This window comes from Alligator sinensis, unplaced genomic scaffold (genome assembly GCF_000455745.1).
Source record: "Alligator sinensis unplaced genomic scaffold, ASM45574v1 scaffold428_1, whole genome shotgun sequence".
NCBI lineage: Eukaryota > Metazoa > Chordata > Crocodylia > Alligatoridae > Alligator > Alligator sinensis.
In genome coordinates, this window is record NW_005841919.1 from 1,172,715 (window position 1) to 1,184,776 (window position 12,062).

Below are 12,062 nucleotides of genomic sequence, written 5' to 3' on the forward strand. Positions count from 1 at the left end.
CTTTGACAGGTTTGGTATGATTTGGAAAGACTTCTTAGAATGGTTTGGTAATTAAATCATTACTCCTTGCACATTTCTCTTTTCATCTGCTATTACTCCAGCCTTCTTCCCTCCCTCTTTTCATTCCTTTTCTTTTATTTAATTTTTGTCTTTCTTTTCCCCTTTATTGATTACTGATTATGACACACATGTATGTATTTCAGGTTGATATGTGCAATTGATATATATGTATTTCTAATTTTTGTTGCAATTAAAAAATCAATACAGTTTTTTTAAAAAAACCACATCAAACCCGCAAAAATGTTAAGAATGAACTAAGGTTTCAAGATTGATTAATTCCTCATGATGACAGCTGACATATGACAATTTTATCTACAGCCTGCATTTTCCCCAGCATACTCCCTGCCATTGCAGTATCAAAGTGCCCTTGTCTCTCTGGCTCTTACGGCACACCATGGGGATTTTTACTACTGGGTGCTGCATGACTGTAGGGGAGGTCCGGCATGGATGTACTTGTGAAGCCTTTGGGACAGATGTTTGATGTGATCGGATGGGGTCTGCACTTAAGAAGCAATACACCCCTTCCAGTCCAAGTTTCCCTTTATTTATGCACAATTGGGAAAGTTAAGGGTGAAGTGATGGTCTTGTACAAAGGGGTTTCTGCCCTAGGATTTGCGGACAGACGCCACTGCAAAGTTTCTCCTTCCTGCTTCCATGAGTATTGATGGTTTCCAGCCCTGTTTTGGCTCCTTCTGGTCCATAGAGCTGAAATATGTACAGTTATTATAGGCCTGGACAAATTTATGAAGTAAACATTTCAAAGATACTCCTCCCCTGTCTCACCTATGATAAACCCATTCTGATAGATTAATAAAATACTGACAAACATTTGAAAAAAATAAAAGAGCAATACATAAAAAAATAAGGGTATTATCTGGTGATAATATAAAGTAGCTGTCAATAGATTTAAGGTCAAACATTTACCAGGATTTCCCTGCAATCCCAGAGGTGTGGTCTCCCACCCCTGCTTGGCCCACAAGCAGCAATGGCAAACAAGTAACAAACACGCTGCAAGGCAATAGTGTACATCTCTGCTTTAACTTTTTAACTGCCACTGGCCATAAGCAATGTTGGAAAGTCCCATGGGAACACTGCCTATGAGCATGTGGTTGGCGACTACTGTCTTGAAACATTTTTCTCTGGCTCACTGAGCTTCAACTGGAGAACAATAGTAAAGACTCTAGTCTTTGGCTCTAGTTACTATGTTTCTGCCGGAGGGCAGATCTATTCCTGAAACTGAATTAGACAAAATAACAAAGGGTTCTTTCACTCACCAACAGTCCTTAAAAATGGCAAGTCAGAAGAAGGAGTCAATTTAACAAAGGGTTTTTTTATCCACCAACAGCCCTTAAGGAAAAGGCAAGTCAGAAGAGGGAGTCAACTCTGACTCTCTGAAGAAGCAAAGAGATCATCTACAACAAAACTAGAAGCAAGACCCTGCTGTCCAATCCAGCAACTTTTGTGACCAAGGTATCTGTAGTGGTCTCTTGCCCCACTGCAAGCATGGATGGTGTTGAATGTTGTACCAGTGCTGTATCACTCGTGTCACACAAACGTTGATTGCATTCCCTCAACCCTTACTAAAATGCTAACCACACACCACCTGGAGAACACCTGTAGCCCAATTTCTCATTAACTATCTGGTAGGCTAGAGTAGTAATTACACATAAACTGGTATAAGCAATTGGAAACTGGTTCAAATCTGTAACACAACAGGGCTAGGGACAGAAGTTACACATAAACAGGTTTAACTGATCAGAAACTGGCTTAAACCTGTAACAGAACATAAGTTCAGTGCACATAAACCAGTTTCAAAATGGATGAAACTTGTTTAAGATAAACCTGGTTGAATGCAGTATCAGACTTAACTGATTTGGGTCAAACCGGTTTATGGAACTTCTGTCCTAGGCCCCTTCCTGGTTTCAGTTAAATCAGTCCCTCAGCATCCCAGATGCTTTGCAACCCTGGACTGGGTGAGGTTGAGCTGAGCTGTCTGCTCCAGACAGCAGGGCTGGCCCTGCCCCTCTCCTCCCTAGCTGGAGCAGTGAGGACTGGCTGAGAAATAGATGGAGACTGCAGGCACAGCAATGTCTGCCTGGCTTCTCCCTGTCCCCTTCCCCTCTTACTATTTGCTGTTCAACCACGGATCCCCCACCCCCCCCTCTCTGACAGCATGGAGCCCAGCTTGCATCTGGTCAGGGTCATGCACTCCCATGCTAACTAATACTGAGAGGGGTGTGTGTGTCTGTGTGTGTGTGTGTGTGGGTGTCCAATTTCACTGGGACAGGCAGACAGCACAGTGTTTGCTTAGGGCTTTGTGGAGCTAATCAACAGGTCAATTGGTAATGTCCCTCATTCCTTCCTTGGAAAAGCTGTTTAAGAGCTTGAACTAATGAGAGGCTTTTGCTTTCTTAATGGGCTAATAAACTTTGTGTTATCAGCACCCCGCTAGCTCCCTCGCCTGTCAGGTTTGCTGCAGACAGTATGAAGAAGCAGAGAGTGTCTCAGAGTGCTAGCCAGGGCCAAGGTCTGGCAACACTGCCGCCCTTTAAGCAGCAAGCTGGGAAAAGCCTGATGAGGGCTGCTTCCCTCTCCCACTCCAGGCACACCCCAGATGGCAACTGTGGAGGCCAGGGTGGAGGTTTAAACCCTCCCCGTATCAAAGCACCATGCCAGGGCCTCACCACAGCCCCTCAGCTCAGCAATGTGGAAGGAAAGGGAGGGCTGGTGTAGAACACCCCGGCTTCTAGCCTGAGCCACTGCAGGCATGTGCCTACATCTCTTAATTTAAACATGAATGTCTATCCACCTCCAAATAGGTTCAAGCTCCACATGTTAGACTAACCTGCAAAGACTGAACCAATTCTTTTTTAATGTGTTGTAAAAGACATGTTCAGATTCTCCAGTCCAGTGCAAATGCCCAAGATTACATGTTCAGCACAGTCAGGCTCTCAACCAACATAAGCAAGCCAGGGGAAATCTCCTCTGTGAGAGGGCAATCCTTGGGGAGAAGGGGAGGGGGCGTGGCAGGTGGTCCTAACACATAGCTGATATAGAGTAGATTGGAACAAGTGGACATGGTCAGTGTGCCTTTGTGACACAAGTCTTCAGCTATGGTTAAAGCTCCAAAGGAACATTAGTAGCCTAAGGGAACCACCTTCAGATCACAGGACACCACACCAAAAACAAGATGAGGTTTCCACACAGATACACAGGGCTTTACTCACTGAAACTGCATTTCACTTTGCTGTTTTTTCTGCTTTTCATCATCTACTTTTTTTGCCTTGCAAAGAAGTTGTGGAATTTTTGCTGGACTGTGTAAACACTGCCAGGGCATAATGGTAAATTAGGGGGAGAGGGAGTGGCGCCTTGAGTTAGCTCTTTGATCATTGAACAGTGACTCTCTTAATGTGCTACTGCTCAGGGACCTGATACAACGGAGGCTGCAGTTATTAGGGCAAGTTAATTATTGATTTGAAGTCCAAGTACCTAAAGTGAACTCCATGAGTGTACCTGGAGTTCATGAGACCAACTAGCTTCTCCTTATTTATTTTTATTCACGGGAGAAAGGGGAGAGAGATGGTTGAGGCTGGAAGGTTTATTTGGTACTCTGTATTCAAAAAAGGTATGCCCCTTCTCCATTTGGGGCCAACCCAACAGTCTGCAATTCCTGCTTGAAAGTTACTAAGTGTTTCTGATTCTGCTGGAACTCCAAGTGAGACTGAAAGACACATAGCATCTCTCAGGAGGTACTCACAACTTTCAGGGTCGGTAAGAGGTCAGACCATGGACACTACCACTGGGTCTTCTATGGCTTCTATAGCTACCAAGTTAAAAACAAAATATTGTAAGTCATCCAAAACGTGGAGTACTAAAGCTACAATTGGTAAAGATCTAAGGCAGGGGTGCACAATTATTTTGGCTGGAGGGCTGCTTAACTTTTGGTGTGCTGTTAAGGGGCACGAGGGTAGCCCTGCCCCTTGACAGGAGTCCCACCCCCTGGTTGCCATCTTGGGACTGGAAGTCCCACCCTTAACCCCAACCTTTGCCACTGGAAGTCCCTCCCCTTGTCTCCAGAAGTACTCTTTTCAGGAGAGGTGTTTGCCATCTCAGAACCAGAAAAAAAATCATATATTAAAAATCAAACTTCTGCTATAACATATTTTAATTTTATTTCAAAAATATTTTTGTCCTAATTTATGCATTTTTGTGTAGTGTATATAGAGGTGATTGCATAATAGCTCAAAATAAAGTCTTACTTTTGCATATTGTGTGTGAAAGAGTGGGTAGGGTATGGTTGGGGGGATGTGGGGTTTGTGGGGGGTTGTGGGTCTGTAGAGGGGTGTGGGGGTGTGTGTGTGTGTGTGTGGGTGTGATGATGTGTGCGGGTGGGTGTGGGGTTTCTGGAGGGGGGCGCGGGTATGGTGGGATTTGCATGTGGGCACCCTGCCACAAGCCTCCACTGCACAACCCCTGCCATTGCCAGCAGCACCAGCAGGTGGCGGACCCTCGGGGCGCTCATAGTCCGCAAAAGGCAGAGCAGCACGCAGCTCCAGCTGAGTTCTGGGAGCTTCATGTGGTAGCACGGAGCCGGCCTGGCCCAGCTCAATGGTGTGCAGCTGGGGAAGGGTGCATATGTACATGCACCTCCCATCCTGGACTTCCTTACTCCGTCCCAGATTTCCTTCAAAATAATATGGTCACCCTAACTATAGGGCAAGGATATAAAAGATAATGACAAGCTGGCTGAATATGGACCACAGAGCCATGTCATTCATCCATGGGGATTCTGGAGGGACCAAGAATTCCCTGGTGGAGCCCACCACAGAGTTTCAGGGTATACAGCCCTGTTCAAGATACATTTTGACAGTAAAGGGGCCAATAATGGCTAGGTTAATCTCTGCAGCTCCTTCGGCTGATAGTACTGTTTGCCCTGCTGTTGCTCATGCTGCCACTAGCAGTGGGTCCAGATCCAGCCCACAGGGAGTCCCATGGTCTGGATCCAGCCTGAAAAGCTAAGTAAATTTGACAACCCTGCTATAGAAGAACTGTGTGATCAACATTTATGTCACACCATGCACATGCATTCTGTTCAACAGGCACAGTCTGTCAAATAAGTAACCCTTCCTTGAGTTGTGTTTATCTAGTACATTTCAATGCTTTCAACTTAGTTTCCTAGCTGATTATTTGTATGGCTGAACATGCAATGCTGAAAGTTTCAGAAGCAATGCATCCTGACACCAATTTTTCTGTTTTCATCTCTTGCAGGGACTGCTTATTGCAAGCAGCAGGAGGTATAGATTCTTCCCCCAACATGCATAAGTAGTGAAGCCAGCGCTGACATTCCAAACACTGTAACAAGAGATCAGTTGATTTTCCAGCACGCTTCCAAAGCTGCTAAGCTGACAAACATGTACATTGTTTGTCTCTAGTTGACTATGTGGCAGCAGAACACCAATGACTCATGGTTTGCTATTTCATAAGAAAGTCTCCATATATTACCCAAACTCTATGGCTCATAAGCCCTGTAAGTTTCTATCCTCATCTGTCTGGATGTGACACATTCAAACTCTCATCTCACATAGGTTAATTGGCTTTTTAGCCACACCCCTTGCACCAATGACCAACCAACCAGGTGCACGATAGTGCTAGAGCAAGCAGCAAATCGGTGAGCTGCATCTGGGTACTCAGAGTGGTCAGTGTGCTGTGGTTGCATCCCAGGGACTAGAAGGGGGTGCTGACTTGGGATCAGCACCTTCCCACCCCAACCCGGGGCAGTAGAGTTCAGGAGGTTTGAAAGTTTGCCCATGGAGCAAAGGGTTGGGAATGGTGTATCTTGTGATGCTGAAGGAACAAAAATAAAGGGCTTTATCTCCCTAAAGCAGACTAACAATGCCCTGGAACAACCTGACTAAAACAGATTAATGATGAAAAATGTCACTTTGTGTGACTTAATAGCATCACAGTGTACACATGCAAGACTTCTAAGGGTATTAAATGACTCTGCATCATTGCAAACTAAACTAGATCTGGTGTAGTTTAGTTTGCAACTTTGCAAATTACAACAATGCAGCTCACCCCCTGGCTGCAAGAGAGGTGGGCAGGCGCCACAGAAAAAAAAAGGATTGGGCCCCTCACGGCTTCAGCAGCTGTCGGCTGAAGGCAGAAGCAGCAAGGAGTTGTTTTTTTTGGCAGAGCCTCTCCGGCGGCTGGAGACTAAGCAGTAGGCTAACCAGCCCCTGTGCTCCAGGGGACCCTGGTCCTTGCCTCCACAGTAGCAGCGTTCCCTGGGGTCACCTGGGCAGGCTGCTAGTGGGCCAGGTGCTGCCCCAGCTCAGGGTTGGGGAAGAGCTGGGTCAGGCCAGGTGCTACTACAGAGGAAGGACCGGACTCTCCACAGCTCAGGGGCCACTCAGCCCACCTGCAGCTCACCCCCTGGCCACAGGAGAGGCAGGCAGGCTCCACCAAAAAGAAGGATCAGGCCCCTTGCCACTTCTGCTTTTTTTTTTCTTCTCCTCCAGCAGAGCCTGCCTATGACTGGGGGGTGAGCTGCTGGCAAGCCAAGCAGCCCCTGAGTTGTGGGGGTCCCCAGTCCTTCCCTCCATGGCAGCGGTACCCCCCAGGTGGGCTGCTAGAGGGTCAGATGCTGCCCCAGCTCGGAGGCAGCACCCAGCCAGATCCAACTCTTCCCTGAGTTTACCAGGGCTTCTAGTACCTTGCATTGTCCCCACCACCTTCCCGCTGCCTGGGACTACCTGCTAACGGGTTGGCTTGCCCCTGGGACAGTGCAGGGAGGTGCAAAGAGAGCAGCTGGGTGTGCTGGCAGCCAGAGAAGGTAGCAGGGATGGTGCATAGGGCATTGGAAGTCTGCTGCGCCCGAGCTTCCCCAAGCCCGACCAGGCTTCCAGTGCCCTGTGCACCATCCCCACTGCCTTCTCCGGCTGCCAGCACACCTAGCCGCCCTCCTGCTGCCTCCCTGCACTGCTCCAGGGACAAGCCAGCACATTACCAGGCAGTGGGAAGATGGCAGGGACAGTGCACAAGGTGATGGGGTCAGGGAAGAGTTGGATCTGGTTGGGTGCTACCTCCAACCTGGGGCAGCACCTGGCCTGCTAGCAGAATGCCCACGTGGCCGTGGGGGTGCTGCCACTGCAGAGGGAAGGACCAGGGGCCCCTGCAGCTCAGGGGCTGCTCAGCCTGCCAGCAGCTTGCCCCCCAGCTGTGGGAAGGCTCCAGCTCTGCTAAAAAAAGAAAAAGAAAAGGATCGGGCCCCTTGCCATAATGTGATGGAAAAATTTAAACAATTTAGTTGTCAGGGTTTTATTCTATGCCCCACCATTTCAATTTAGAGGGCACAGAATAAAATTCTGGGTATTAAAGATTAAACCCCAGTCATGTGTACAAGTGCCCTAGGATTTGGTTATAAGCCAGATCTGCTACAGTAAAACAGGGCATTGCAAGCACAACAGTGGAAAAAAGTATTTTATGCTACTTTGAGTCAAGTAACAGCTGATACCACAGGAGGGTGTACTCAAAAAGAACAGAGGTAAAAGGTGCAGGTACATGTGCAGAGCATATTTCCCCAAACTGGATGGCACAAAGAGATGGCTGTTCCATTTCTGGTAAAACCACTTGGAATTACTGTGTAATGACACTGCAACTTTATACTGAATGCCACCATCTCACCTTATATTTGAATAATCCTATTGTTGAAAACACAACTAAACAAAAACAGATAGAAAGCATTTGTCTGGTTTATCATGTGTAAGATACACATTTTTATTTAAAGCAAAGAAAATAAGAACGGACAAATTTCTAATGTTGTTCAATATCTTTATCACCGACCTGGAAGATGGGATGGAATATACCCTCACCAAGTTTGCAAATGATATTTACCTGGGGGGAGTAGTAGATATGCTGGAGGGTAGGACTAGAACTCAGCGAAACCTCAACAAATTAGAGGACTGGACCAAAGAAATCTCATGAGGTTCAAGTGCAAAGTCCAGCACTTAAGACGGAACAATCCCATGCACTGGTACAAGCTGGGGGCTGACTGGCTGGGCAGCAGCTCTGTAGAAAAAGACTTGGGGGTTACAGCGGACAAGCAGCTGAATATGAGCCAACAGTGTGCTCTTGTTGCCAAGAAGGCTAACAGCATACTGGGCTGCATTGATAGGAGTCTTGCCAGCAGATTGAGGGAAGTGATTATTCCCCTCCATTTGGCACAGGTGAGGCCAAATCTGGAGTACTGTGTCCAGTTTTGGACCCCCTGCTACAGAAAGGATGCAGATAAATTGGAGAAAGTCCAGCGGAGGGTAACAAAAATGGTGAGGGGACTGGGACACAGAGCTTATAAGGAGAAGCTGAGGGAATTGGACTTATTTAGTCTGGAGAAGAGAAGACTGAAAGGGGATTAAATAGCAGCCTTCAACTACCTGAAGGCTGGTTACAAAGAGGATGGAGCTAGACTATTCTCAGTGGTGGCAGACAGTGGAAAAAGAAGCAATGGTCTCAAGTTGCAGCAAGGGAAATTTAGGTTAGATATTAGAAAAAACTCTCCCTCTAGGCACTGGAATAGGCTACCCAGAGAGGTTGTGGAATCTCCGTCCTTGAAGGTTTTTAAGACCCAGGTAGACAGAGTCTGATATAGTTTGGGATGATCCTACTTTGAGCAGGGATAGACTAGATGACCTCCTGAGGTCTTTTCCAACCCTAGTTTTCTATGATATATACCACACACAACCCACTGCACAGACAATATTTAGAGGAAATAGTGGCTGCAAGAAGTGTAAAGACTGATGTGATCTCTTTTTAAAATCAGGCCTGCACTTTTCTGCTCTTCTTCTTGCCTTATGAACCACATCTATAACTGCAAAACTTTTCTAAGGAAAAATAGTTGTTTCCATCCTTGTCCTGATAATGACCAACTGATTACTTCATCAGGCATTAATGTTGACATGCCCTGTCTGAAGTATGAGCTGAACACTGTCTGGGTTTTTTATGTGTTCTGGATGCAAGGAAAAACTGATGCAAGATTCCTGAACAGGTCAAACTGATAGGAGGTTGAATTATCACTGTGCTGTTGAAAATTCTCTGCTGCAACAGTGATTAAGATCTTAGTGTGGAGTGCATTATACCTTTCCCTCTATAATTAAGAGTGCAACAATAAAGGTTTTTTGGGCCGATACTGATGGCCAAATATTAACAAGCCATATCTGCTGATACTGATCCAATTGCCAATACGCAGCCTGGCAGCTTGTAGAGCAGCATCCAGCTTGTAGAGCAGCTTGTAAGTCTGCTGTGGGGAAGGGGCGTGGGGATGGTGGGGGAAAAAGAAGGGGCATGGGGGGGCAAATTGAGGCCTCTGTGGTGAGGGAGGGAGTAGGGCAGGGGCAGGCACTGCCTAGCTGGGGACAGGCAGGGCACAGGGCAAAGCTGTGAGTGACTTGTCCAGTGGGCACTCAGGGGTGTGGCTTCTGCTGCTGTGCACACCACCAGCAGAGTCATGGGGGGCATGTGCCCCTGGATCTGTTTGTGAAGCAACAGTGGGCTTCTGCTGCACGCTCAGGCCAGGGGTGGTGCCAGGGTCTTCCCTGTGAGGAGGTTGGGTTGCACTTGGGGCAGGTGGCAGTGGTGCTGGGAGGGCTACAGCCAGCCCAGAATTTGCCATAGTCCCCCTGTAGTCCCCACTCCTAGCACCACTGCCACCTGCCCTGAGTGCAGCCCTGGCCCAACCTCCCACTGGGAAGAGCCCGGCACCACCCCCCACTCCAGCCTGAAGCGGCAGCTCACCCTTGGCCTGCACACAAATCCAGGGGGCAAGTGCCCCCATGCCTTCCCAGGGGGTGTGCACAGCAGCAGGAGCTGCCCCCCTCCTCCTGTGCCTCCCAGATGAGCTGTTCACAACTCTGTCCCATGCCCCACCCTGGCTGGGCAGCGCTTGTCCCAGATCCACTCCCTCCCTCCCTCTCTGTGGGAGGCTCAATCTTCCCTACCACCCCTTCACTCCCCTCCACCCCTTCCCCCACAGACTTACCAGCTGGATGCTGCTCCCCAAGCTACCAGGCTAGCCGTGTGCATGCTACGACTGCGCACGTGCAAGTGGCATTTATCAGCAACATTATCAGCCACACCAGCCAAAAAAAGCTGATTGCCAATAATGCTGATCTTTTTATCGGTGCTGATACGATATGGACCAATGTATTGGTGCACCTCTATCTATAACCCCTCATTTCTCGGTATGTTCCCTTAATTTCTCTGGGTCCATTTTTATTGTCTTTCTTTACATCCACTATGTATCCTAACCTGTAAGTAATCCTACTGAATAAGATATTAAAATCACAGAATAAATCATGCAGGATGGTACACTTCCACATAAGAAAGTACAGCAGATTGGCACTCATTTTAAACAGAAAACAAAACATGACTACTTTTCTTCTTGCATTTTTCTAATCTTTCTTTTTGTAAAAAATCTAAAAATATACAGCATTTACTTGCATGCTACACATACCTTTTCCCCAAAAATCAGTCGTCTGAAATTAGGGTGCATGTCTTAAGCAGGAAAGCTGATTTTTCTTCACCGAAATAGACGTATGGAGACACTATGCTCTAATGGCTGCCAAAATGGCTGCCACTTCTCTCATTGCCAGTAAATAGGAGGTTTGGTGTTCAGTGTCCCAGCTGTTCAGACAAAGCTACTGTTAATTCCTTAGTAGGTGTGAGAAAGTTAACACAGCAGCTTGTGCCTAAAGCAGCTACTGAACTGGCTGAGGGCAACTGAGTTGGCGCATGCAGTCAGTCATGACTCCAGAAAAATCTTTCCTCCTACATTCTGCCTTCCAAAAACAAAATGTGTGTCTTATTAGGGGTCACATGGTATGTGAGAATGCATGGCATTTATTCACCAGTTTTCAATGACACAGAAAGGTAGGAAACTAAAATGTAAGCTTCCTTAAAAAACAAAAATATTTACCGGACCTAATTTTATGTATAGTATTGAATCTCTCCTTTCTGCCATTCCTCATATAGTTCTTTCCTAGCAGACATGCAAAAAGTTTGCTGAGTAGGTTATGCCTGTTTTTGACTAAATTTTCTAAATCCGATTTTAAAAAATCCCCCAAAAGCTAACTTAAACATTTCCATTGATTAAATAATTTCTTGTTTGATTTTTTATTTTGATGGGAAAACCAGATAATCAATTATTCCCACAGCTTGCTTACAGCCTCTCCTACTTCATCTACATTGTGCTTGCACTTGTAAGTGGCAAGGAGACACCCAGGCCATGAGGCAAACGGGGACCACCAAGGACATGGTGTATATATACCCTATGTACTCCCTAGGGAGTACAGGCAGTAAAGTCCCTCTCCTCTCCAGGTTGGCCTCCCATAGGGGTTGTTCATGTGCCGTATGGACTGTTCTCTTGCTACCCACCATACAAGTTACATGCAAAATGTGGTCCCAAGTATCTCTAATACTTGCTTTCAGGCACGATGACACATGTGGGATGCCATCAGGATCCAGTGGAGCACTCTATATACCACAGAAACCCAAAGGAGGGAGTTGCATAACGTGCTGGGTTATTGGCAACTGTGATGTTATGCATTTCGGCATAGAAAAAAAAGTCTGCAACTCAACTTCCTTAGGATTGGAGGGAGAAAACAATTGCTTTGTATGTGTTAGAAAATGGAGATACTTTTAAAACCATAGCCTGTGCTACTCCAGAAAACTTATAATATAATTTAAAGGAATTCTAAAAACTCACCATTAGACCACTACATTGTCAAACCCGAATTATTTCTGAAACACTAAACGTGCCAGCATTCTTGTGGAAAAGTCTAAGAATCCAAACATACAATAACCACTTTTCTGACAAAATGTGCACCACGTTGGAAGTTTATTGAGTTTTCCTTCATCTGAAAAGTAAATTGGAAGACACCGAGTCTCTTTGTCAACTGCCTGAATAGACACTGAAATACAAGCCAGTTTCCAGCGTCATTCAGCAG

The 12,062-nt window shown here is 46.5% G+C and overlaps 1 protein-coding gene across 3 annotated transcripts in view; it reads right to left on the reverse strand.

Moving 5' to 3' along the window:
- Nucleotides 1–12,062, reverse strand: part of GLIPR2 (GLI pathogenesis related 2) — a 37,816-nt gene that overhangs the window by 5,264 nt on the left and 20,490 nt on the right. Inside the window, exon 4 of one of the 3 annotated variants that reach the window (XM_014517616.2) lies at nucleotides 54–765. The exons of the other annotated variants lie outside the window; for them this stretch is intronic. Coding sequence (XP_014373102.1) covers nucleotides 602–765 — 164 coding nt within the window. The 3' untranslated portion in view covers nucleotides 54–601. Of the gene's footprint in view, nucleotides 1–53; nucleotides 766–12,062 lie in introns of those variants that run through there. 3 annotated transcript variants of the gene reach the window in all.